Here is a 26,573-nt window from a genome sequence, read left to right on the forward strand (position 1 = left end):
AATTCTAAGAGACTTGGGTGATCATGAGACACAATGCCTTGGAAAGGACTATGGGAAGTCTGAGTTCAGCCAATAGCACACTGCTTGTGTGTCTACACAGTCCTGATCTAACTGAACTCATTATACATGAGAAAAAAGAAGAGCAAAAAAAACTCTAAAAACTGCTCAATGTCAGAGAGTCAAATCTGGCATTTAGACCCTTTAACTTTCCCCTTCTAGTTTATTTTCTACTGGATCAAACTGCTTCTCTGTTGAAGGTCTGCAAAACCACAGGGCAGAAGTAATTTTCCTTACTCTATTATTCTTTAATTTTAAAAAAAAATTTTTTAAGTAATCTCTATACCCAATATGGAGCTAAACTTAAAACCCTGAGATCAAGCGTCACCTGCCTCAGCAACTCGACCAGTCAGGTCCCTTACTGTTCTTTAAAATATTAACAGCGGGGCACCTGGCTGGCTCAGTCAGAGGAGCACGTGATTCGTGATCTTGGGGTCATGAATTCAAGCCCCACATTAGGTGTAGCAATTATTTAAAACTAAATAAACTTTTGGGGCACCCGGGTGGCTCAGTGGGTTAAAGCCTCTGCCTTCAGCTCAGGTCAGGGTCCTGGGATCAAGTCTCGCATCGGGCTCTCTGCTCAGCAGGGAGCCTGCTTCCCCCTCTCTCTGTCTCTGCCTGCCTCTCTGCCTACTTGTGATCTCTGTCAAATAAATAAATAAATTCTTTAAGATAAATAAATAAAAATAAACTTTAAAAGATTTTTAAAAAATAAAAAATAAAGAGTAAATGTTTTTTAAATAAATGTCACAAATGTTTTAGTACTAACTTCTAAGAAAATTAGGAGAGTATGTTTAAAATTTAAAAACTAAAGGTCTATAGAAATAGACAGGAGGAACATACTCTAGGAGGAACATACACTTGTGACATCTACAAGGCAGGAGTAAATTAAGAGCAAGGTAACCTGGGTAAAGAGTCTGACTATATCACTATGAGTTAGGGCAAAATTATCTGGTATATTTGCACATCCACTTCACTGCTATATTTCCAAACAATAGATCTGATGATTAATATGGTTAAAATGGTATATCCTCACAAACAGAACATGTATTTGAAATAAAAATTATCGACTTCCTGTTTATATGCAAGCTTGTCACAACCTTGTAAATTCTATTGCTAAGAAAAAGTTTGCTGTGGGGCACCTGGGTGGCTCAGTGGGTTAAGCCGCTGCCTTCGGCTCAGGTCATGATCTCAGGGTCCTGGGATCGAGTCCCGCATCAGGCTCTCTGCTCAGCAGGGAGCCTGCTTTCCTCCCTCTCTCTCTCTGCCTGCCTCTCTGTCTACTTGTGATCTCTCTCTGTCAAATAAATAAATAAAATCTTTAAAAAAAAAAAAAGTTTGCTGCATTCTCATCTGTATCATGAGCATCATTTGAATTGCCTCATATGATGCCATTGGGTTTTATTTTCCATGCAATTCTTTAAATATGGAAAATGAAATCAATATGTTGTCAAGCTGCTTGTAATTTTAGACATCTAAGAAACAGTCCTACATTCGATTGTAGTAACAAACTAAATCTACTAATTTTAAACAGAAGCCACAAAATATGCTAATAAAGTACCATATATATTTTAAACCGACGTCTGAATACATTTCTAGCCCACTTCCATCTGTTCTTAGTAAACCGGTACTCCAGAAATGGAAACCAATTTTAATAGTCTGGATCAGAGTTTGTGGGTTGGACTCCTGCCCCCCCCCCCCACTTACCAGCTGTGAGATCATAGATTAGTCACATGAACTCTCTTTACTTCAGTTTCCTCCTCTATAATTTGAGAATAATGATAATAATAGGTACCCCACAGGGTCATTTTTGAGTGAGTTAATACATGTACACTCTTAGACGACTTCCTGGTACAAACTTAGCACTATCATTAGGTATTATAATTATCAGATATTACCCAAAGCAAAACAGAATTAGGGAGATAAATGTGTACCTGGATCATTTAGAAGACTCCAAAAAGAAACCAAGATGAAATATAACCTATCCATTGTTTTTCATCATCCAGGCCACTTGTACTCTCCATTATTATGGACAATGAAGAACATTATTGAGCAGTTTTTAAAAAATTAAAGAAAACACTGAAAAATATTTCTAAAGCAAAACAGCCATTTCTTAAAGATAAAATCACAGGCTAATTCTAAATAAGTTCCCAGTATCCTTCGTTTTATATCCCATTGTCCAAATCAGGACACAGAGTTAACCCCATCCAGCACTGGAAGCTGGAATAGTGAGTTATCAACCTAACCCTATGAGGGAAAAGTAATCTGCGAAAGGAAAAGGATGAGGAACAGCTGACGGCAAGGCAACCGGTACTGTCTGTTTCAGTCCTGTAGAGGCAGCACTAGACAGCGAAAAGAGCAATGACCCAAAGCATCCTTCCATCAAATCACTTCATTTCTCTACCTGAGAATTTAGAAAGTTTCCCAATCCTTAGAGAACAGTTTATTCTAGGTCTGAGGCATAAAATCTACCAGAAGAGTCTGGATCTTCAAAGACTTCCGGCACCATGTGAATCTGAAAGTCCCCTCACTGGCCAAAGATGGCAAAATTTCAGCATCAAATAGAATAATAACTTCAATGGTGTGAGAGACATCAACTATGCTTAAATCCTTCAGTTCATTATAATACTCAAAGGAAAAGTTAAACCCAAAATTCACAGGTCATCTTTGGATTAGTCTAAAGAACTATTATTTTATGAATTTAGTGATAAAAGAAAAAAACATCAAGCATTTATCCTGCCTTTCCTTGATAGCAAAGCTGCATACAGGCAATCAAACAGTTAACAAAGGCAAAGTTCTTTTTTATAGAAATTTTCAGCTAAAAATGCAAAAAGACAAGAGTTATAACATCACCATTTTGAAACCCTTCACAGAGCAATGGATCAGCCCAAAGGGTATCAATGGATAATCCATTAAATAGAAAGCTGATGGGGAATTTTAGTAATGGATACATCAAGTAACAAGAAGGAAGCCACTGATAAATCTTAACATCACAAAAAGGCAAGACAACCAAACACCATATGCTTCCTGATGTCACACAATAGGAGATTCAAGGCATTTTTACAGCTCTCTTGCCAAATTCTAAAAGTTAGCCAAGATTCTTTAATCTACCAATTTACTTAACTATAAAGGACAGAGAAATACATTAAATGACTATAATATAGGTACATATATACAGACTGATTTCTTCAATAAACACACACACACACACACACACACAAAGGGAGATCTACAGATGGAAAAAAAAACTGAAGAGATTTGTCAATCAAATATAATGCATAGGCTTTATTTCCTAATTCAAAAGAGTTTTTAAAAAATTATGTCACAGAGAAATGTGAATACTGACAGCATATTTGATGACATTAGCATTTACTCTGCCTTCGACTCAGGTCATGATCCCAGGGGCCTGGGATTGAGCCCCGAGTCGGGGGGGGGGGGGGTCTCTGCTCAGCGGGGAGCCTGCTTCCTCCTCTCTCTGCCTGACTCTCTGCCTACTTGTGATCTCTGTCTGTCCAATAAATGGCTAAAATCTTTTATAAATAAATAAATAGATAGATAGATAAATAAATAAAATAAAAAACATAAACAAAAACTAGGGGCAGGGACAGGGGTAGGACAGTTAGATAATCTCTATCTAGAGTCTCTCCTAGCTAGTTTTCTGTCTTCTGTGATAAAGGTAGTAATTTAATACCTGTACCAATTAGGATATTTCATGGTGAAATTAGATTTTAAAAATGGTATCAGTTAGGAGCATGTGACTCCTGATCGTAGGGTCATGGGTTGAAGTCCTATGTTGGCTGTACAGATTACTCAAATAAATAAATAAATAAATAACCTGAAGAAGAGGAAGAGAAAGAAAAAGAAGAGTGTCCAAATTAGTAATACGCCTGATTTTATCACCTGTAGTTCATTTCAAAATTAATATAGTAGAAAAAAAGACCTATAGTCTAGTTTTTTCTTTTTTCAAACTGCTAGTATCAACCCACTAGTGGGTTATGAAATCAACTTAGAATATCATCTAAAAGCACTTTTTAAAACCAGGAATGAGGGGCGCCTGGGTGGCTCAGTGGGTTAAGCGTCGCTTTCGGCTCAGGTCATGATCTCAGGGTCCTGGGATCGAGCCCCACATCGGGCTCTCTGCTTGACAGGGAGTTTGCTTCCTCCTCTCTCTCTGCCTACTTGTGATCTCTGTCTGTCAAATAAATAAGTAAAATCTTCATAAAAATAAACAAATAAATAAATAAAATAAAGCCACAAATGGAATGGAATGGAATGGAATGGAATGGAATGGAATGGAATAGGGTGGGGCAGAAGGGAATGAACTGGAATAAAATGGAGAACGTAAGAGAATACCACGGAGTAGGATAGAATACAAGTAGTATAGACAGTACATTGCTAATGTCAGATAAAAGTACTGTTCCATGAAGTTCAAGGTTTCTGCATACACGTGTGTACTGGGTGGCAATGTAAAATGTATCCTTAGTGTGAAATAAGACACAATCATTTCTGCTGTGTTTTACTCAATATAAACAGACTTTAAAACATGGTATTTAAGAGACCACAAGGCTTTTAGCATTTTTAAGTTGTTTTATATGTTATCTATTTAAAATTAAAATGTTCTTCCTGTAACAACTTGTTTTTGCCATTTCAAACATTCCATAAGTCCATTTTACAGACATCCAGAGAAGGAAAATCAATCTTGGAAGATAATAGTTATATTAAATACTCTTAACAATTTTCATATTGGTGCACTTGGGTGGCTCAGTCCATTGAGCTCTGCATTTGGCTCAGGTCATGATCCCAGGGTCCTGGGATTGAGCCCCTGCTCCGCAGGGAGTGTGCCTCTCCCTCTCCTGCTTCCCCTGTTTATACTCTCAAATTAATTTATTTGTTAATTAATTTTTAAAAACAACTCTGGTATCATGAGAATGACATAGTATAAAATCCCAATTCAAAATACAACCTCTTAAAAACAAACAAATCTCTTGGTAAAAATAAAGAGATGTAGAGGGATTTTCTAAATTCCCTTAGCTTTCTCTAATTTTATCCACAACTATTTAACTTTCTTTTCAATTGGATTAGCTAAAATTTTCTTTTGTGGGGTGCCTGGCTGGCTTAGTTGGTATAATTTGCTATTGTTCTTTTAATTTACTTTATATGAAAATAATAATGACCAAAGTATTCATACAATTATCTATTTTACATATAAAAGTATTAAAGATCAGCGATCACAAAAATAAAACAAAGAATGCTTTGGCCATGTGCCCTGGATCTTTCACTGGATTAGAGCTCATAACCTCATCTCATAAATTTAGTTTATTACATTGTTAATTTTCATAATGATTTCAGTAACCATTTCAATGTGCTCTAATTAATCTGGTCTTGTCAATAAAGGCTACAGTTTTCTGATCCATGGCACAGTTTTCTTATCCAAAGCACATGTCATTTTATGCAAATTATCCAATTTTTCCTTAAGTTTTATTACTTCAAAAAAACCCACAAGAATGAATTATGGGAGAAATTAATTAGGTAGTCCATCTGTCATTGTGGGCTGATTGTTTTCATATTTCCTCTTAGCCAAAAGGTTGGGAACAAACTAGATTCTTTGTTTTGATAATCTTCTCTTTTTCCCTTGTTCTGTAAACAATCAAAATCTTTGAAGTAATCATTCTTAAAACTCCTGAACTTGTGACTTAAAATATTACCTATCCATTTCATATCATTATATTCCCTTATAGCAAATTACTAAAACTTTCTTTAAAAGTTTTACCTCCCTCATTTTCTCTGAGGACTAAATAAGAAAATATAAAGCAGTCAGCAATATGCTGAAAGCATTCAATAATGTTATTATAGAATATTGCTCTCAAGATGAAAACTTGTTTAAGTATTCAATTTAGCAAGTACACTTAGGTAAAAAATTGGGGTAAGATTAATAGAAGTGTACATGTATTAACAAGTTGAATCCACTCAACTCCTGAAATAGCTATAATTTTACGCTAATTTTATAGACAATGAAACTGAGCTTAGACACTTGCTCAAAGGACACAATAAGAAAGTGAAGGAGGACGGTGCTGGGAAAACGAGACACCTACATGCAAAAGAATGAAATTGGACCACGTTCTCACACTCTACACAAAAATAAACTCAACTGGACTAAAGACCTAAATGTAAGACCTGAAAACATAAAACTAAATGAAAACATGGGCAGTAACCTCTTTGACACTGGCTTTAGCAACATTTTTCTAGATGCCTCCTCAGGCAAGGGAATCAAAAGCAAAAATAAACCACTGGGATCACAGCAAAAATAAAAAGCTTTCATAGAGCAAAAGAAACCATCAACAAACGAAAAAATCAACCCACTAAATGGAAGAAGATACCCGTAAATGATATATCCAGTAAGGGGTTAATACCCAAAATATACAATGAACAACTCAAGACCAACAGCAACAACAACAAAATTAAAACATGGGCAGAGGACCTGAAGAGACATTTTTCCAAGACAAAGAGGAGGTCAACAGACTTGAAAGGATGCTCATGATCACTATCAGGAAACTACACATCAAAACAACAATGAGATATCACCTCACACCTGTCAGAAGGGTTAGAATCAAAATTGCAAAAAATAAGAAGTGTTGGCAAGGGTGTGGAGAAAAAGGATCCCTCGTGCACTGTTGGTAGGAATGTAGATTGGTGCAACCACTGTGTAAAAGAGTAGGGAGGCTCGTTAAAAATTTAAAAATAGAAATTGCATTCAATCCACATGCAGATACCAGAGGGTGTTTATCCAAAGAAAATGAAAATGCTAATACAAAAATATATGCACCCCTATGTTTATAGCAGCATTATTTACAATAGCAAAGATATGAAAACAACCCAAGTGTCCATGGATAGCTGAATGGATAAAAAAGATGTTATACACACACACACACACACACACACACACGATGGAATATTACTCAGCCCTATAAAAGAATGATATCTTGCCATGTACAACCACGTGGATGGACCTAGAGGATATTATGCTAAGTGAAATAAGTCAGACAGAGTTTTACTTACATGATTTTACTTATTTTACTTACATGCATAATGATTTTACTTACACGTATAAAAACGTAAAAAAACAAATGAACAAAGAAACAAAGGGAAAACAGACTCTTAAATACAGAGAACAAACTGATACCTGCCAGAGGGGAGGGGAGGATGGGTGAAACAGATAAACATGATTAGGATGTACAAACTTCCAGTTATAAAATAAATAGATCATGGAGTTGAAAAGTACAGCATAGGAAACAGAGTCAAAATATTATAATTACGTTGTATGGTAACAGATGGTAACTACATGTACCATGATGAGCACAGAATAATGTACAGAATTGTTCAATCTGTATGTTGTACACATGAAAGTAATAAAATGTTGTATGTTAATTATAGTTCCAAAAAAATTTTTAAGTCTGTTTATTTCTCTTTTTTTCTAGATTTTATTTATTTATTTGACAGAGAGAGATCACAAGTAGAGAGAGAGGCAGGCAGAGAGAGAGGAAGGGAAGCAGGCCCCCCGCTGAGCAGAGAGCCCGATGCGGGACTCGATCCCAGGACCCTGCGATCATGACCTGAGCCAAAGGCAGTGGCTTAACCCACTGAGCCACCCAGGCACCCCTGTTTATTTCTTTAAGTAAGCTCTACACCCAACCTGGAGCTTGAACTCACAACCCTGAGATCAAGGGTCATATGCTCTTCCAACTGATCCAGCCAGATAACCCCAAAAAAACCTTTTTAAGAAAAAGTGTAAAACCCTACCAGTCTGACCCCACAGCCGTAGCTATAACCACCACAGTCCAACACTATTAGGAATAACATTAGTGGACAAGATCCAAGAGGAATAAGTTTACCTACCTCTCTATTTACTGAATCAGTGAAGCTTACATGTTTAAAAACAAGTTTTTAAGCACATTTATAAACTCTAACTGTATTTTTTTCTTTTCCAGGTTTTTCTCTTTTTTTTAATATTTTATTTATTTATTTGCGAGAGAGAGAGAGAGAGAGAGAGAATGAGAATGACAGAAAGAGAGCATGGGAGGGAAGAGGTCAGAGAGAGAAGCATACTCCCCACTGAGCAGGGAGCCCGATGTGGAACTCAATCTGAGGACTCCAGAATCATGACCTGAGCTGAAGGCAGTTGCTTAACCAACTGAGCCAGCCAGGCGCCCCCCACCATTTTTTTTCTTTTCAAATTTTTACTTATTTAACTCGTTAGTTAACACACAGTACAATTTGGCTTCCAGAATAGAATTCAGGAATTCATTACTTACATAGAACACCCAGTGCTCGTCGTAACAAGTACCTTCCTTAATATCCATCACCCATCTAGCCCATCCTCCACTCACCTCCCATCATCAATCCTCAGTTTGTTCTCTACAGTTAAGAGTCTCTGGGGCACCTAGGTGGCTCAGTCACTTAAGCGTCTGATTCAGTGTTAGCTCAGGTCCTGATCTCAGGGTCCTGGGATTAAGCCTCACTTGGGCTCCCTGCTCAGCTTCGAGTCTGCTAGTCCCTCTGTCCCTCTTCCTGCTTGTGTGCTCTCTCTCTCTGTCTCTCTCTCAAATAAATATTTTAAAAATTTGTCTCTTTTATGGTTTGCCTCCTTCTCTTTTTTCCTCTCCCATATGTTCATCTGTTTTGCTTCTTAAATTCCCCATATGAGTGGAATCATATTCATCTTCCTTTTTTAGAGATTTTATCTGTTCATTTGACAGAGAGACACACTGTGAGAGAGGCAACACAAGCAGGGGAGTGTAGAAGGAGAAGCAGGGAGCCCAGTATTCATCTTTCTCTGACTTCTTTCTCTTAGCATAATACACTGTAGCTCCATCCACATCATTACAAATGGCAAGATTTCATTCTTTTTGATGGTTGAGTAATATTCCATTATATACATATATCTGTATATACATATATATACATATCACATCTTCTTTATCCATTCCATTCCATAACCATTCATAAGATGATGGACATTTGGACTCTTTCCACAGTTTGGCTAATTGTTATTTTTTTCATAAGAAGAACAAAAAATATTCATAAAATTTGAAAACTAGAGAAAGGAACAAAAATTACTCATAAACCCACTATATTAACACAACCACTATGAATTCTGGTGACAGGTCACATAAAGTATTTATGCAATTTTAAACAAACACCCATACTTTTTTCCCCCACTTTTTCACTTTGTATTTTAGGTAGGAAATATTTCCTGTAGGATAGTTTTCAGAAAAATTCTTTTCATAACGTGATTTAAGGCACTAGTCTAACTGGTTCACTCACTTGCTAATCTTGGACATGTGGGGTATTTTTCCCAATATTTTTACTATTCTTTTAAAGATTTTATTTATTTATTTGACAGATAACACAAGGAGGTAGAGAGGCAGGCAGAGAGAGAGGAGGAAGCAGGATTCCCACTGAGCAGAGAGCCCGATGCGGGGCTCGATCCCAGGATCCTGAGATCATGACCTGAGCCGAAGACAGAGGCTTTAACCCAGTGAGCCACCCAAGTGCCCCTATTTTTACTATTTAAAAGACGCTGTGACACATATATTTATGAATAATTTTTTTTCTGGATGTAAGACTATGTTTTTACATTGGGAATCCCTGAGTGGGTCTATCCCACATCTGAACATTGCTGGAAACCCCAACAAACTCCATTCTAAACGGACTTAAAGAGTACATCGTCACAAACAATGTGGACATGACATTAAAATCAGAGTATTGTTTTAAAAAGATACTGACAATCTGATAAGTTACAATCATATTTTAACATGGATCCTTTAATACTTCTGAGGTTGGATAACTCTACAAATATCTATGTACTGACTGATTTTGATCTTCTACCTCCTTTACCCAGCATCAAGAGTACCTGCTACACAGCAGATACTCAGTACATGCATGTTGAATGAAGTAATGTATTCATTGGGCTTTTCCAATTTTTTATTTGTTTTCCTGTGTGTGTATACACATGTGTTTAAAGGAAAAGATATAAAACCTTTGTATTGAGACAAATATTTGCCTTAAGCCCCTTCATAAAAATTTGGATTATATACTCCATGCTTCCCCAATCAGAGATGACATAGAATATAATTTACCTTTTTTTTTTGTTAAAGATTTTATTTATTTATTTGGCAGAGAGAGACACAGTGAGAGAGGGAACGCAAGCAGGAGGAGTGGGATAGGGAGAAGCAGGGCTCCTGCCGAGGAGGGACCCCGATGCGGGGCTTGATCCCAGGACCCTGAGATCATGACCAGAGCCGAAGGCAGAGGCTTAACCCACTGAGCCACCCAGGTGCCCTAATTTACCTTTCTTTAAGTTTATTTTATTTTATTAGTAATCTTTATACCCAACAAAGGGATCAGACCCATGACCCTGAGATCAGAGTCACATGCTCTTCTAACTGAGCCAGCCAGGCACCCCCAATTTATCCTTTATTAAAATCGATTCAGGAGGGGTGCCTGGCTGGCTCAGTAGGTAGAGCAAGCAACTCTTGATCTTGGGGGTCATGGACTCAAGCCCCACGTTGGGTATAGAGATTACATTAAAAAAAATTTTTTTTATTTTAATTTTAAAAAGCAGGGGCACTGGGGTAGTTCCGTTGGTTAAGCATTCAACTCTTGATTTTAAACCTCAAGTCATTATCTCAGGGTTGTGAGTCTGAGCCCTGCATCAAGGACCACATTTAGCAGGAATCTGCTTGAGATAATCTTTCCCTTTCCTGCTGCCCCTCCCCCTACATATACACGTGCACTCTCTCCCTCAAATAAATAAAAAAAAAAAGTTGAAACTGACTCTGGATAATCACTTACTATACCAGATATTGAGATTCAATCTTTATTTGATACATTTTTCTCTAAAAAAATCTTTCAGGGAAAGGTAGATTTCAGTTGCTATTTTAAAATATTTAAGAGTTAAAGTATTTTTAAAAATACAACTTAATGGTATTAGCTAATAAGTAAAAAAATAATAATCTTCCACATTTTTAAAATCTCCAATAATTACAAGGGTAGAATTCTATATGAGGTAAAATAAGAATTATAACTATGATATAAGACTTGAATTCCACATATATGACTTAAAAAAAAATCACTCAAATATTTTATTTTCTATCTTGATTTAAATGTGGCATGATCACTATTATCAAGACTATGATTCTCTGGAGAGAACTGAGTCAATTAAACTAAAGTTCTCTACAGATTTATTCTCCATGGAATGCACACTAAGGTATTCCCACCAGCAGGAGAATGACTCTTCATTGTAGACTCTCATTCAATGTTCAGAGGCAAGACTAACAGCAAATCTAAGCATTTCTCTGGATGACTGGCTAGGTTTCTAACCAACTGACCAATGTCCCTTCCACCTTGTGAAGAGAACAGACCCATCCAGGCCAAGGTCAACGACTCATAAACATTACACTTTCCCCCAGAACATGTTCAACCTATTGAGCCAGAACATGTGGCTCAGGTTGTATGGCTTCTTCAATATTTCAAAGAGATTTTTTCATGCACAAATTAGGATATTTTATTTCCAGTGTGTCTATTTATATTCCAGCATATATAATTCTACATATTTAATTCAACATAATATTCTAATACATTTTATATATATATATTTTTTTTTAAAGTAGGCTCCATGCCCAGCAGGGAGTCCAATGAAGGGCTTGAACTCCCAACCTTGATATCAAGACCTGAGATTAAGAGTCAGATGTTTAACTGCATGAGCCAGCCAGGCACCCCAAATACATTTTATATTCTAACAAATAATTCTATAAAATAGTCTCTCCTCAAAAACAAAACTAACAAAAAATGCAAAGACCCATTTCAACCAGCCAGACCACACCTAATCATGATGCAGCACCCACACTGAAGGTAACACAGTTGGCAACTAAGACACTAGGAACCAAGCATTTGGGGAGGAGTTTTCTTACTGGCAAGGCTTCTCATTCCCACGACGTTCTTGTTAGCACGACTTTCCTCATCACTCTGCCAGCGTTTCTATCAGCAAGTATTTCTTGGCAGTTAACTCACAATTTCCACCCACCAAAGGAAACTGAAAGAACCAAAGGCAACAACCAGCAACTTGAGAATTTTAAGGTTGTTGTCTACCACAGTCCAGTAAATTGATTAATATTCCTTGTTACTAAATGTAAGAGAAAGCCACATTAAGTCCATTCAGGCCACAAACCAGTTCTCTTGTGTTTTGGATACAAACACTATATCTCTCTTAAGTTTAAAGGTTGACAACAAAACTCCCAGTTTTTGGAGTGCCTGGTGGCTCTGTGGGTTAAGCCTCTGCCTTCAGCTCAGGTTTGATCTCAGGGTCCTGGGATGGAGCCCCGTGTCAGGTTCTCTGTACAGCAGGGAACCTGCTTCCCCCTCTCTCTGCCTGCCTCTCCGCCTACTTGTGATCTCTCTCTCCATCAAATAAATAAATAAAATCTTTTTTTAAAAAAATCTCATTTCATAAAAACTAGTTAGTAGCTTCTAGTTGGCAAAAAATTTTAGTATTTGTTTCTCGTGCCTTAATAAATGTTATTGTAAAAATGAGTCAGAACAAGTTGTCCCCAAATAACTAAGAGATATATTTCAAAGCTTTTATAAATAGCATTTGTGCATTATTTTACAGTTTAATTGACCTCTTACACACATTACCTCCTCTCATCTGAGGTAAACAGGAGAAACAGGAGGAACTTACCCACAGGTTCACAGTTGAAAAGCCCAGCTCATACAGTTTAAGTGTCCAAGGTTACATGAGTAGAAAATGAAATAACCAAAACTCAGAACATAAGTTTTCTGTTTCTTTCATACCATACTGACTATAAGTTGGAGCTTGGAATTTGAAATCTATCTTCCCACAAAAATAATATTGTACATCGTGGTTTGGAGTCTAGACTAAAACACAAAGACCTCTTTTTCACAAAGACTGAACTACTGGGGCGCCTGGGTGGCTCAATCGGTTAAGCGACTGTCTTTGGCTCAGGCCATGATCCTGGAATCCTAGGATCAGGTCCTGCATTAGGATCCTTGCTCAGCAGGGAGTCTGCTTCCCCCTCTGACACAGGCCCCTCTCACACTCCCGCTCTCACTCATTCTGTCTCTCAAATAAATAAAAAAATCTTAAAAAAAAAAAAAAAAAGACTGAACTATGGAAAAGTAGTATACCATACAGCGAGAAATGGATTTGTGCAGACTGACCTGAGCCAGACTTACTCCAGATAATACCTCTTTAATAATAAATATAACCTATACTACAGAGAAGAGATCCTATTTGTATACAGTGTTGGCCAATCTTCCCAATGTCCATCCTCTGAAGCAGCAGCTAGACCATTCAGAGGAGGAAAGGAGTACAGAGCCACAAACACACCCACTTCCTTCTTCCTGGTTGTAGTAGCCACTGTTTGTCCTCACCAGAGGAGTTATAATACAGCAGCTTCAGAAATAGTATTTGTTCCCGGGGATTCTTGGGGTAGCTTGTAGTCAGTCCCAATTAGAAGCGGTCTGTTCAAATAGATAAGCTCTGCATCAGGTATGTCAAGTTCCAAGTACATAGGGCTGGCACGGTGAACAAGTTTACCACTTGTTTCGGCTTAACTTAAGAGCATTCCAATGGGAATGATTCAGATAGGAATGGGGCTCAGAGGCGGGAAGGTTGGATGGGAAAGGCTCATCATAGGCATGTAGTAAAAGTCTTCTTTATTTTACACTCAAATTAGAGAAAGTAATGAAATCAGAAAGAAGTGATTGTGTTTGATAGATATATTCATTTTATGCGTTCAAAATAAAAGAATCTGTACTTTTTTCATCATTCCATAGAAAATACAGAGGATTGGTTAAGTATAAGGACAGATAGTATAGAGGAAAGAACCTTGGAGAGTTCAGGCATTTATTCTTATCAAACCTCCAGGAAGGCTTCTAGGACACCCACCACCCCATATCCAGGCTAGATGCCTCTCTGATACATCCTCTCCCCATGGGAGCCCACAGCATCATATACAGCCTTTGTCTCCCAAGATCATAGCTGTTCAGAGGACTAATGAATCAGAAATCACAGATTCTGTAAGGAATTCTTTCCTTTAAAAAAAAAATATATAGATTTTTTTGAGAGAGAGCACTTGCGTGCAAAGGGGGGTGTAGATGGAGCGGGACAGATTCTCAAGCCGACTCCACCCTGAGAGCTGACCCAAAGGGGGGGCTTGATCCCACAACCCTGAGATCATGACCTGAGCCAAAACCAGGAATCGAATGCAATCGCGTAAATTTACCTAATTAACTTCTTGAGTCTCATCTTTTTCTTAGAAATGAAGAGATAGAACTAATTTTTTTTTTTTCAAACGACCGCCAGGCTTTATTGTTCAAAATGCAAGCTAAACACTGAGAGTAAATGAGGATCCCAAAAAGATGGAGTCTAGATCCATGGAGGCAGGCAAGGGACCTGGAAGCCCAGCCAGTCCAGCCCCTTCTGCCACCAGGACTAGATGTTCCTTGTAAGACAGCACCCCACACTGGGGGAGACTGAACTAATCTCTTATGGCTCCTCCAGTTATAGAACCCAGTCAAGATAAAACTTTTTTCAAATCATATCAAGGTTCTTCCTAAAACTGCAAAGTAAGTGGCACAGAGCATACAGTCAGTAAACATTTGCAGAATACATTGGTGTTTTTCCCTGTTTTCTGTTCACAAGTAACCTGGATAATAGGCACATCAGTCTCACTTTCAGTACTTACTTCCACAATCGTCTTTAATGTCTATAGTGGCAAATGGCATGTCTATCAGAGAAGCCATAGCGTTAGCTTCAAATTCTTCTGACGTTTCCTTTTCTCTTGATACATTTTCATACTCACTGGAATTTATTCCTCCTTTATCAAAAAGAAAAATATATTATTTATTTTTTAAAATTATATCCTAAACTAAAACAAGTCAACTGAATTCAATATAAATTAACATCTGTTGAGAAATGATACTTCTATTCAAATATATTATAAAGCTATATAAACATTATTTATACCATATTCTACATTTCTATAATGTATTTTTATGTTAAACAGCTTTAATAATTTTCTGAATCACAGTATTCAACTTGGGATTAGATGAACACTGAGTTAATCAACAATCCCTAAGAATTTTTATAACTATATTTTGTTAACTCTAAAACTATTACTTTTTTCCACATACTTTTAAAAAACAAATCCACAAAGTTTTGTCAATCTCCTTTACATTTTTAACAATGTCACATATATGTTTTCATTTGTACAAGTTCTGACCTTTATTTTTTTCAATAAAGATTTTTAAATTTCTTCTCTCCATTATTAATATTGGAAATTCATGACTCTAATTATGCATGGTTCTAAATATGCTTTCCTAGAAAGTCAATGATTAAAAAGCAAAAGATTTTACAGTTTCCCTGACAGCCTTCCTAAGGACGTTTGCTAATATTAAAGTGAGATTTCAAATTTGGCCTTTGTTTTCTAGTTATGTGTGGAACAGTCACATACCTTGGGTGGAGGTTAAGGGAACAAGGGTGTCTTTTAAACTGATAAAATTAATTACTAAATGTATCAGTAGGTGGTCGTCCCAGTACCATTATTTTCCATGCTTTTATTGAAAGAACATAATTGTTGTCTAAACTAGGACTGAACAAAATCTTGGGACAATTGTATAATTTTTACTCTATGTATTTACTAAGACTAATTTACCATTAAAGATATTAATGAAGTCATAAAATTCCTTCTGTTGTAACCCTCTATTTTCAAACATAATACCTAAAAATCACACTCCATTAAGAATATGGCTTACAACATAGTAACTATCATGAAAGGTAAGAGTTAACATATATATCAAAAAACCTAAATTTTTACTGCCTTTTGAGTGATCTCAACTATTACACACACACACACACACACACACAAATACATTTTCTAGATAAAAGCAAGAAAAAAACAACAAAAAGATTTATATATCAATTAGTCATGTTCCATATTATAAGAGTAACAGTACATTCTTAATAATGATACTATTTATTTATCAAGTATGAGTGCCTGGCACATAAGTGTTCAACAAATATTAGTTTACTATAAGACTAATCACAGAATTACAACTATTTGAAATATGTGAGAACAAGTAAATGTTTCTATTTTTATGTTTGCACTGAAAAATATAAATGCAGTTTATACCTAAACAAAAACTTTAATACATCAATATGTATCTTGTAACTTCAGGCACTTGTAGCTATTCATAAAGAATCAACACTGACCTTTATGACCTTTTGAAGCTTACACCTTTATGAAGCTTACATTTGAAAAGGTAGCAACAAAGAATATTTAGCCAGTTAAATACACAAAGCTGAATGAAAATCAGGAAATAAAATAAACCCAACTTCTGTTTTTCTCTATTATATTCTTAATGTAAGAACTTATTACTTATTAAGTGCTTAAGATTTAATGCACAGCATGGTTACTGTAATTAATACTGTACTATACACCTGAAACATGCTGAGAAAGTAGACCTTAAGCATTCTCACACAAAAAAAAAGTAACTATGAGGTGATGGATGTTAACTAACTGTGATAATCATCTCACAACATATACTTATATAAAATCATCACACTGTATACTTTAAATATATGCACTTTTATTTGTCAATTGCATCTCAATAAAACTGGAGGGAAAAAAAGAACTCAGTGATACGAAACTGGCCCATTACCACCGACATTTCAATTTGAGTTCTAAAGTCCCTGTGCCCCTCGGGTACATACTGGGCTCTTGGCAATACATGGAATGGCCTAAGAGGCTGACTTCTGTGAAGTCAAAAGGGAGACCTGAATGGCATGATGAATTAAATTTTGTCATTTTTTAAATGAAAAAAAGTTATTAAAATACTTTTAGTTTATCTTGAGCTCCATTAACCCATAGTTAGAGAACAAGTGCTAGGTGGGTCACTCTGGTTATGCCAAAAGCAGAATCAATGAAGGGGCAATGATCATTGGTGACAACAGTGGCATCAGGATAATGATGCAAGGCAAGATGGCAGTTTAACAGAAAGGGTTTGGTGCCAGAAATTAAGAGGCAGATATGTTAGTGTTGTGTACTGCACCATACCTCACCAACCGTGATCCCAGGCAATTCATATGAACTCTCCAGGCCCCACTCCCTATCTCCTCTCCTAGATGACATTGTTGTTCTAGCTGAAAAATTCTAAATCCTGGCTGCACTTTAGTATCATCTGGGGCTTTTTAAAACTACCAGTGTTTGGGTCCCACTCCAAGTCAATCAAATTGGAATCTCTGGAGATCAGGGCAGCTACTGGTATTTTCTTGAAGCCTCTCAGGGGGATTCTAATGCACAAAGGAAATCTGAAAATCAATGCTCCCAAAGATCCCTTTTCATGTCTTCCATATCTTGATTCTTCACCAGACCAAGAGATTATGTTAACAGTTGAGAATAATCAACTTAAAAGTAAAAACTCAGATCGAATGTTTCTTGCTAGGGAAAACTTTCCTGATCCCCAGCTCAGAGCAAAGTGAGGTAATCCCATCTCCTTCCCAGGACCTAGTGCTTCCTCCAGTCACAGCACAAACACATGTTGCAGGTGTCCATTTGTCAGTCTTCTCCATCAGACACTAAGTTAAAATGATCATATAACTTACCACCCAATCTGGGACACTTCTCAAGGGGAAAGGGGGCCTTTCATAATCACTCCCCCACTGATAAGTATGGCCCCCATTCTAAGCTCCTTAAGTGCCACGTCTTATCTTCATTTGGTTCCTCAATGCCTAGTAGCGTGCAGCTCCCAGGTGGTGATCAATATATTTGCACTGAATAAGCACACATTTGAAAGTGGTTAATAATCACTCAAGTTGCACTGCAGTACAGCTATCTTAATCCCAAGAAAAACTAATTCTTGGTGTTTTAAATGGCAGCTTCAGCACATCACAGAATCTCATGTTCACAGGATGATGAAGATACGGTACTACTATTTCATTTGACATAAAAAGTTAAAAGTGAATTGTACTAGTACTTGCTCAGTATCATTCTCCCTCTTGTGAAATTAAGCATATGTAAACTTTTGAATACAATGTTATGTCAAAATCAACAGTCTAGAACTTGAAATACAAATTTTGTTTCATGAAACTACAGAATAATAGAAATAATTTTTATAGATATGAATTATTAACTCGGGAAAAAAAGAGAATGTCACTTCAAAATAACTCTTCAAAAAATTGCTGGTCATTCTCCAGAGCAATGTTTCTCAACGGAGTTCAAATCTGGAAGCCTTCCTCCAGGTCTCTAAGCTCCAATGTTTGGGCAAAGGTGACAGACACAACTTAAAGACATCCATTGTAACTACACTTTCTTTCTACAGAAGCTGGAAGTATTTTGCTTTTGAAAAACTGCCTTAAAATAACTGACTCTTAAATAAAGCATTTAAACCATAAAATGGTCATATTGAGTACTTAAAATGTGGCCTAACTATAGTCAAAATAAAATTCCATCTTTTGCACAACTCCCAATAAAATAACAGCTAACAACACCTGAGCATGTAGTAACAATGGGCAGAGCTGGAAGCACTTTATAGATAATGATTCATTTAATCCATACAACCATGCTATCAGGGAGGTACTATTAACTTACTGTTTTTACAGACTAGCCAAAGTAACTTGCCCAAGGTTATAACTAAGTTTGGGTTTGAAATTTACATCCTGTCACTCTACTGTCGAAACTTCTTTTTCTGGCAACACGTCCCACTGCCTCTCAACATATGTAGTTTATGAAGCATAAACTCAGGGAATCCTTTCAAAAAAAAACACTGGAAATAGGTCAGGAGCTATGAAAATGTTCCTCTTACTAATATATCTGTATCTATCACATATGCTGACCTAGACTCACCACAGCTTTATTTAAGGTGCAACAACTTAAAAGGCCCAATAACAGGGAAATAAATAAAGCATACTCACTCTGATGACAACTACAAATAATGGCTATGAAGACTGTGGCAACCAAAAATAGCTTATAACAAATGCTCACTTTTCAAAAAGCAAATACTGCGTATCTTCTGTCATTACAGTTATATAGACAATGCCTAAATGATATCAATTATTTCTGAATGCTGATGTAGCTGAACTCGATATATTTGTATTTTTCCTCATTCTGCTATTCAAATATTTGAAATAGAATATTACTTTCATAAAAATAATTAATGCATGCATTTAAAACATTATAAAAATGTACATTAAGTATACAGTCATATTCAAATATATGTGCACTTCAGTAAATGACTGTATTAAAGACAGGCCAACAGACCAAAAAAAAAGGACAGTTAGTTTGCCTTTTGTCACATAAAATGCAAATTTCCTATTTGGATAACAATTGTGACTTAAGCAAGACTCTTCTGTTCACTCTAGTAGGTTTATCTGACAGGTGTATTCTCCAAGAACCAATGGAAAGGGTCACTACCACCCATGCTAGTGCGGGCTTAGCCACTAAAAACAGTAGCATCTCACATCTAGGTTAAGTGTTGAGCTCTGTGATAATCAACAAGTCAGCTTTGGTTTCCTCTTCGTAAAAAGAGAACAAAAAATACAATCCACTACTAGAAAGAAATGGACAAAATAAGTTAATACTGGGTGAAAAGCGACATAGGAAGGCAGTAAACTCCAAAAACATCTTAAAGTTTGCCAACCAAGTATGAGGAGGGAAAAAGACCTAGATAATGCTACCAGTATCCTGAACTCAAGGCCACACACGAAGCACAGAGCCAGGATGTGGGTCTCCTTCCTCCCGGATAATCCCACACCCACTCCCTACGCCCTCCCCACCCACCCACAAGTCTTAATCATTCGTTCCCATAATGACTGTACACATATTTCTATTCGTTAGCGGCTATCATGTCGTACATATCAACATTTTTTAGGCTCTCTTTGTATGCATTTATATTACAAAAAGTCTCGCAGATGAGCGTCTTTTCCCTAATTGGTTTTTTGGTCCCTTTCACCCCAAGCCTAACCCCTCACTAGCTCTACCCATATAGTTCCGTTCACAGTAATGCTGACCTAAGCTGCAAATGAATTCTGGGCCCTCCTACAGATTTGGCGCCAGTTTAAAAGAGGTCATTTCCACATTCTAAATGAAACAGCGCGGTGGTTCAGACCTTTAAGGTCTGGGGCAGACCATGAAAACCGAGATTTTTCTGGGTTTCGTTGACCACACAAACACCACGGTGGGGGGGCCTTGAAACTAGAAGTGAAGGTCACAAGATCAGAAAGGGGGAAACAAAAGTGAAACTTGGGGCAGGTTTGCACCCCTCGCCTCCCGCCACACCAAAAGCGCGCGCGCCCGAACGCTGGGCTCCGGGCAGCCCCGAGCACGTCGCAATGCGCGGGGTTCCTCGGCGCGGCCCCGAGTCCCGCCGGCACGGACGGAGAGGACACCTCGAGCGCGCCGGGCGTGAGGTCGTGCGCCCCGCGCTGGGGAGTCGCCGGCGGGGCGGCGAGGCCCGGCCCTCCCCGAGGCCGAGCGCTGAGCGGGGAGGCCCAGGGCCCCGGCTTCGGCCGCCCCACCCGGCCCGCTCGGCAGCCCGGGCTCACCGGCTCCGGGGCACTCCATGGCGGCGGCGCTAGCGGACTGCGCGTCTGGGCTGGCGGCGGCGGCGGCCAGGTGCTGCCGCCCGAAGCCCGGCGCTAAGCGGAGGCGGACACCGGGGCGGGGCCGCGGGCGCGCGGGCGGAGCGCGGGGGCGGGGAGGGGGGCGGTGGCCGCGGGGGGCGACCGAGGCTCGGGCCCCGGCGAGCTGGCCGGCGGAGGCGCCGAGCCCCCAGATCCGCAGCGCCCGGGGGAGCTGCATGGTCAGACCTGGCGCCCGGCGGCGGCGGCGGAAGGGGCCGGCCGACTCGCGGGCGGTACCCGGATTGGGGCCTGCGACGCCAGCCCCGCGCGGGGAGGGCAGAGAGGACGCCGCGGAGAGCTGGGGGCGCCTTTCTGCCTCGCGGCGCACGGTAGCCGGCCGGTCTGCCGACCAGGAGGCCTCCTGCGGCCTTTGGCGGGCCTCTTATTTCCCGCCCCACGTTTAAGATGAGAGGGAGATTGGGACCTGCCTGCAAGCATCCACGGCTCGTGGTCTTCTAAGGATCCGTGTCTAGTGCAAAGAGCTTTCAAAACAGTTCTGACGAGAAAATATTTGGAAAGAGCGAGATGTACAAGAAGGAGACCATGTCCATCTGTAGAATTAGACGTCTTATTTTGTTGTTGTTTTTAAAAAGTTAAATCATGGGACGCCTGGGTGGCTCAGTTGGTTAAGCAGCTGCCTTCGGCTCAGGTCATGATCCCAGGGTCCTGGGATCAGGTCCCACATCGGGCTCCTTGCTCGGCAGGGAGCCTGCTTCTCCCTCTGCCTCTGCTTTCCACTCTGTCTGCTTGTGCTCACTCGCTCCTCTCTCTCTCTCTGATAAATAAATAAAATCTTTAAAAAAAAAAAAAAAAGTCAAATCATGGCAGAGTCTCGAATTTTTTTTAAAGATTTTTTATTTATTCATTTGACAGAGACCACAAGTAGGCAGAGGCAGGCAGAGAGAGAGAGAGAGGAGGAAGCAGGCTCCCCGCTGAGCAGAGAGCCCGATGCGGGGCTCAGTCCCAGGACCCTGAGATCATGACCTGAGCCGAAGGCAGCGGCTTAACCCACTGAGCCACCCAGGCGCGAGTCTCGAATTTTTAACAATGGTTTTATGCCGAGAAATGGAAACCAGCTAACTGGTCTTTGCAAATTAAAGCCCTGGTATGAGTAAAATGGGAGGGAAAACAACTTCCTTAATTTGGCGGGGGTGGGAGAGTGGGGGACTTGACCTTGCAACAGAATTCTACTGGACTTTAAAGTGCAAAGAAGCCATGCGGTAAGAAAAATTGGGTGCATCCCTCAAATTAATGTAGCCTATTTCGTGAATACCACTGGACTGATCTTGACTGCGTTCTAGAATAGGAATGGAAGGGAAGACGACCTTGGCACAACCACAACAGTTGACATAAAGACTATATACAGGAAGTAATAAAGCTTGTTACTGTGATTCTAAGATGATTCTAGCAAGTTGAGTATATGATTTGCGCACTCATAGCAATTATGGACTGATTAGAGAGATACAACGGATTCCCCTAACATTCGCTGCCCTGAGGTTGTGCAGGTGAATAAGACTTCTTTTTCTTAAGGAACTGGTCACCTAATAACTGAGAAACGATAGTATCTGCAATAAGTAACAAACTAAAAGCTAAAAAAGAATAAAAGAAAAAAAAGGAAAGAACCCACACCTATATTGAAGGGAATGGAATATGCTACCCCAAAATATGTCCCTTGGACATTAAGATTTGGTGGAGCTGGAAACAATTGAGAAACAACACTGAAAGAATTCTACCCTCCACCTTTATGCTGAAAGCAGGGCATAAATTTCACTTTGTGAAGGTGACATAAATTTCTGTTTGTAAAGATGTTCCCCTCTTTGGGAAGAGTATAAGAGTCTGCTCCTATAAGCAGAGAAGAGTAACTCATTCCGGCATAATGGGCCTTACTAGGCAATCTTGATTTACCAGACATTTCCTAGTCACCACCTACCTGAAAGCAGAGACAGTCTTTAGTATTTCCAAGTGCAGAGAGGTTACTCAATGAATAGTTGTGAAATGAATGAAACTTTTATAGCATCGGATCTGTTCAAGTTCTCAGAATTGTCAAAAAGAAAGCAACACACTCAAATAAATTTAATAAAAAAGAAACAGTATCATAAGTAATAATGTCCTAAAGCTTCATGCCTGAGGCAAAAAACAGTTGACATGGACATTAACATATGAATGTCAATTGCTAAATGAACCTACCTTCTCTTGCCAGAACTCCAGCTCCTGGTGAAATACCTCCAAAATACATCTGGGATTCTAAATGGTGTCTGACATCACTAGTGAATCTTCCAGGCTGCCATCCATCCCTTTGCCTCGCTGAGCCTCTCCGGTTCAGTCTCCTTTCCAGGAAGCCTTCGGTCCTCATGAGACATCGGCTGATTGGAGTTTCACCTGGCCACATGGGTCGTCTCAGTCCTCAGGGTTACAATCTCTTGCTAATGAGTACACCAATTTTCCCCATGCTTTACAGTCTGCTTGGTGGTATCGAGAAAGAGTCAGAGACAGAGACAACAGACCCAAAATGGAGTCAGTTTTGCTAAGTGTCAACATCAGTAAACCAGCAGCACAACCAGGTTGACAATTTCAACCTCTCCCAGTAGTGTAATCTTAAACCAGTGAATCTGGAATTTCTTGGTCAGCACTAGTGAGGTAATCCACCTGACAGACATCTTCTATCCCCCAAAGAAAGATAATGTAATCTGTCCTTTCCTTGTTCCTGCCCCCTTTAGACTATAAAAGTCTCACATTTTGTTCAGTTTTTCAGAGCTCCTCCTTATTTGCTAGATGGTATGCTGCCCCTTTTCATGAACCATTGAATAAAGTCATTTTGATCTTTAAATGTATTTCAGTTGAATTTTGTTTTTTGACAACAAATAAGTGACACGGAAGATTATTTGGACCTCTGAAAGAGAATTCATTGAGCTAGCACGTTCCTTTTGTGAAAAACAAGACAACAGGCCCCAGAGTCATTTATGTCAAGCCCCACATCTCCAAACCAAGACTTAATTATAGTTACAACTGTCCTAGAAATGGAATCTTAAACCAGTCAGGAGTCACCTGATCAACACTAGTTAAGGAATCTGCCTAATAAACCCCTTCCATCTCCTCAAGGAAAGTAACCTTGCAAGAATCCACACAGTTTTTGTTCCTAATACAACCTCCTTGTTCCCCATCCCTTCTGCTTATAACCATCTTTCATTTTGTACAACTCCCCACCCAGAGCTCCTTCCCCTTGGCTAGATTAGATGTGACCAGCTTCAAATCAATTTTTGCTCAAATAAACTCTTAAAAATTTAATATGCCTCAGCTTATCTTTTAACAGTGCACACACACTCGGCCTTTTTCTTTCCAAGGACAATGTACAGCGCTGAGAAAACTGGATTGGAAGGGTTCAGGTTCAAGCTACAACAACACTCCTGGGCTCCCACCACCCTCTGACCTTCAGGGCCTGCTGCTGAATTGGCTCATGCCTCTGGCCAACTCCATAATCTATGGGAGGCCCTCTTCAGGTCCCTCGGTTCTCTTTTGTGCTGTGGTCTCATCCAAATGCATTTGTACCAAAATAGTTGTTGCTGTTTTCATTTTTGTCCTAGAAGGTTCTTGGTCTTCCCAAGAAACTACACCTACAAACGGTTACCAGGGAAATGAAGTCACACAGTTCCACAAGACATGGCCAAACATCAGTAGAAAGTCAACTGCGGCCGTTGGTCATCCAGGGCAACTCAGGATGACATTTCATTTTGTAAGACGAATATGTGTTTAACAATAAAAATGTCTGCTTTTAAATTAATGTTTGAATATAATATTTGTTTAAAAAAATCACTCTTCATTACATAAAACAGAATAATAAAGTGGGCGAATGTTTATTAAACAAGGAGACCATGTTTATTACATTAAAAAAAAAAAAAAATCACAGGGTGCCTGGGTGGCTCAGTTGGTTAAGCAGCTGCCTTCAGCTCAGGTCATGATCCCCAGAGTCCTGGGATCGACCCCCGCATCAGTCTCCCTGCTCAGCGGGGAGCCTGCTTCTCCCTATCTGCCTGCTGCTCCGCCTATTTGTATTCTCTCTAAAATAAAATCTAAAAAAGAAAAAAAAAATCACAACATCCATTAATAAATTTATTTCTGTAGCCAGTCACTATTAAAAGGTCTGAAAATCTTAAATGTCAAGAAGTAAACTTTTAAATTATTTTAAATATTTCTGACTTCAAATTCCTAATTTTTTTTTTAGATTTTATTTATTTATTTGACAGAGAGAGATAGCATAAACAAGGGGAACAGCAGGCAAAGGTAAAGGGAGAAGCAGGCTCTCTCCGGAGCAGGGAGCCCAATTCAGACCTTGATCCCAAGATCCCGGAATCATGACCTAAGCCGAAGGCAGATGCTTAATGAAGCCACCTATTTATGTTAGTAATTTGTGTTGTCTTATACAATTTTTAAATTCAGAAGAACTGAATTTAAGTGGGTTAAAGCCTCTGCCTTCGGCTCGGGTCATGATCCCAGGATCCTGGGATCGAGCCCCACATCGGGCTCTCTGCTCTGTGGAGAGCCTGTTTTCTCCTCTCTCTCTCTCTGCCTGCCTCTCTGCCTACTTGTGATCTTTCTGTCAAATAAATAAATAAAATCTTAAAAAAAATTGTATTAAATTCAGAAGAACTCATGGAATAACATTTAAAGTTAACTATAATACATCGAGCAGAAGTGTATCTCTCTAGATATACATACACACCTACACGTGTGCACACACACGTGCTAAAGTATATACTTGATAAAAATAGAATGATATTGCATCTGGCTTTATAACCTGCTTTTTTCTTGCAATATATTGTGACTAACTTCTCAGTCATTACATATCCTTTTATACCATAATTTCAGTGGTTGAAGTTTAAATCTTTATACAAATGTGTTTCCTGGAGTATGCAATATTCATTCATCCTATCTCTGCTGCTCCATCACCTTTCCCTGCTTATGTGTGTTGAGGACAAGCACTTGAGGTTCATGCCCGGAGGCCCTTACCTGGAAGGTTTTCTAAGTTGCTGACACATATTCGCTCTATTGGAAAGGTACAGAGACAAGTACTCCTATCTACAGTTGTCTCATGTACCCCTTATGCCTCATAATGATTAGATACCTCTTGGTCCTTCCATCCCTTTTATAATTCATCTATGTTTAATAGATACAGGCTTCCCTTACTCACCATTGATCTGTATATAATATATCTTCATTCATTCATTTCATCTTTTCTTCTGGAACAGAAGAAACACTTATAATGGTTTTCTTTCCTTAACAGATTTGAATATTCTTCTATAACAGATCTAACACAATTCTCTGTCTAATCTGCTGCCATTTTAGCAAATCATTCTAACTCACCTTGGATTTCTATTCAGAATCAGAAAATCTCCAGAAAGCCTTAACTTCTGGGTTATATTTAATTCTAGCACTGAATAGCTCCTACTTTGTTTCCAAGGTAACACTAAAAGGAAAAGGTTGTTCACCTGTCTAGATACGCCTCTTGGTTTTAAGATTTGTACTTTTCCCACCCACTTGGCTCCCTATTAAAACTCATTGTGGGGGCACCTGGGTGGCTCAGTCTTTTGAATGTCTGATTCTTGATTTCAGCTTAGGTCATGATCTCAGGGTCCTGGGATCAAGCCCCCTCATCAGACTCTGTGCTCAGCAGGGAGTCTGCTTAAGGATTCTCTCCCTTTCCCTCTGCCCACTGCCCCTGCTCATTTACACACACACACTCTCTCTCTTCTAAATAAATAAATAAATAAATAAACAAATCTTTAAAAAGTAAAAATTTTAAAAAGATAAAATAAAACCCCTT

At 38.9% G+C, this 26,573-nt stretch overlaps 1 protein-coding gene across 1 annotated transcript in view; it reads right to left on the reverse strand.

Annotated features, from left to right (window-relative positions):
• The window catches only part of AKAP7 (A-kinase anchoring protein 7), a 170,837-nt gene extending 149,882 nt beyond the window's left edge, over positions 1-20,955 (reverse strand). The window contains exons 1-2 of the mRNA XM_045066357.1: positions 20,678-20,955; positions 14,823-14,954 (exon numbers count right to left, since the gene is read on the reverse strand). Coding sequence (XP_044922292.1) covers positions 14,823-14,954; positions 20,678-20,933 — 388 coding nt within the window. The 5' untranslated portion in view covers positions 20,934-20,955. The remainder of the gene's footprint in view (positions 1-14,822; positions 14,955-20,677) is intronic.
• Positions 20,956-26,573: the final 5,618 nt, after the last annotated feature.

The sequence above is a fragment of the Mustela putorius genome, unplaced genomic scaffold (assembly GCF_011764305.1).
Source record: "Mustela putorius furo isolate JIRA1106 unplaced genomic scaffold, ASM1176430v1.1 tig00003863_pilon_pilon_pilon, whole genome shotgun sequence".
NCBI lineage: Eukaryota > Metazoa > Chordata > Mammalia > Carnivora > Mustelidae > Mustela > Mustela putorius.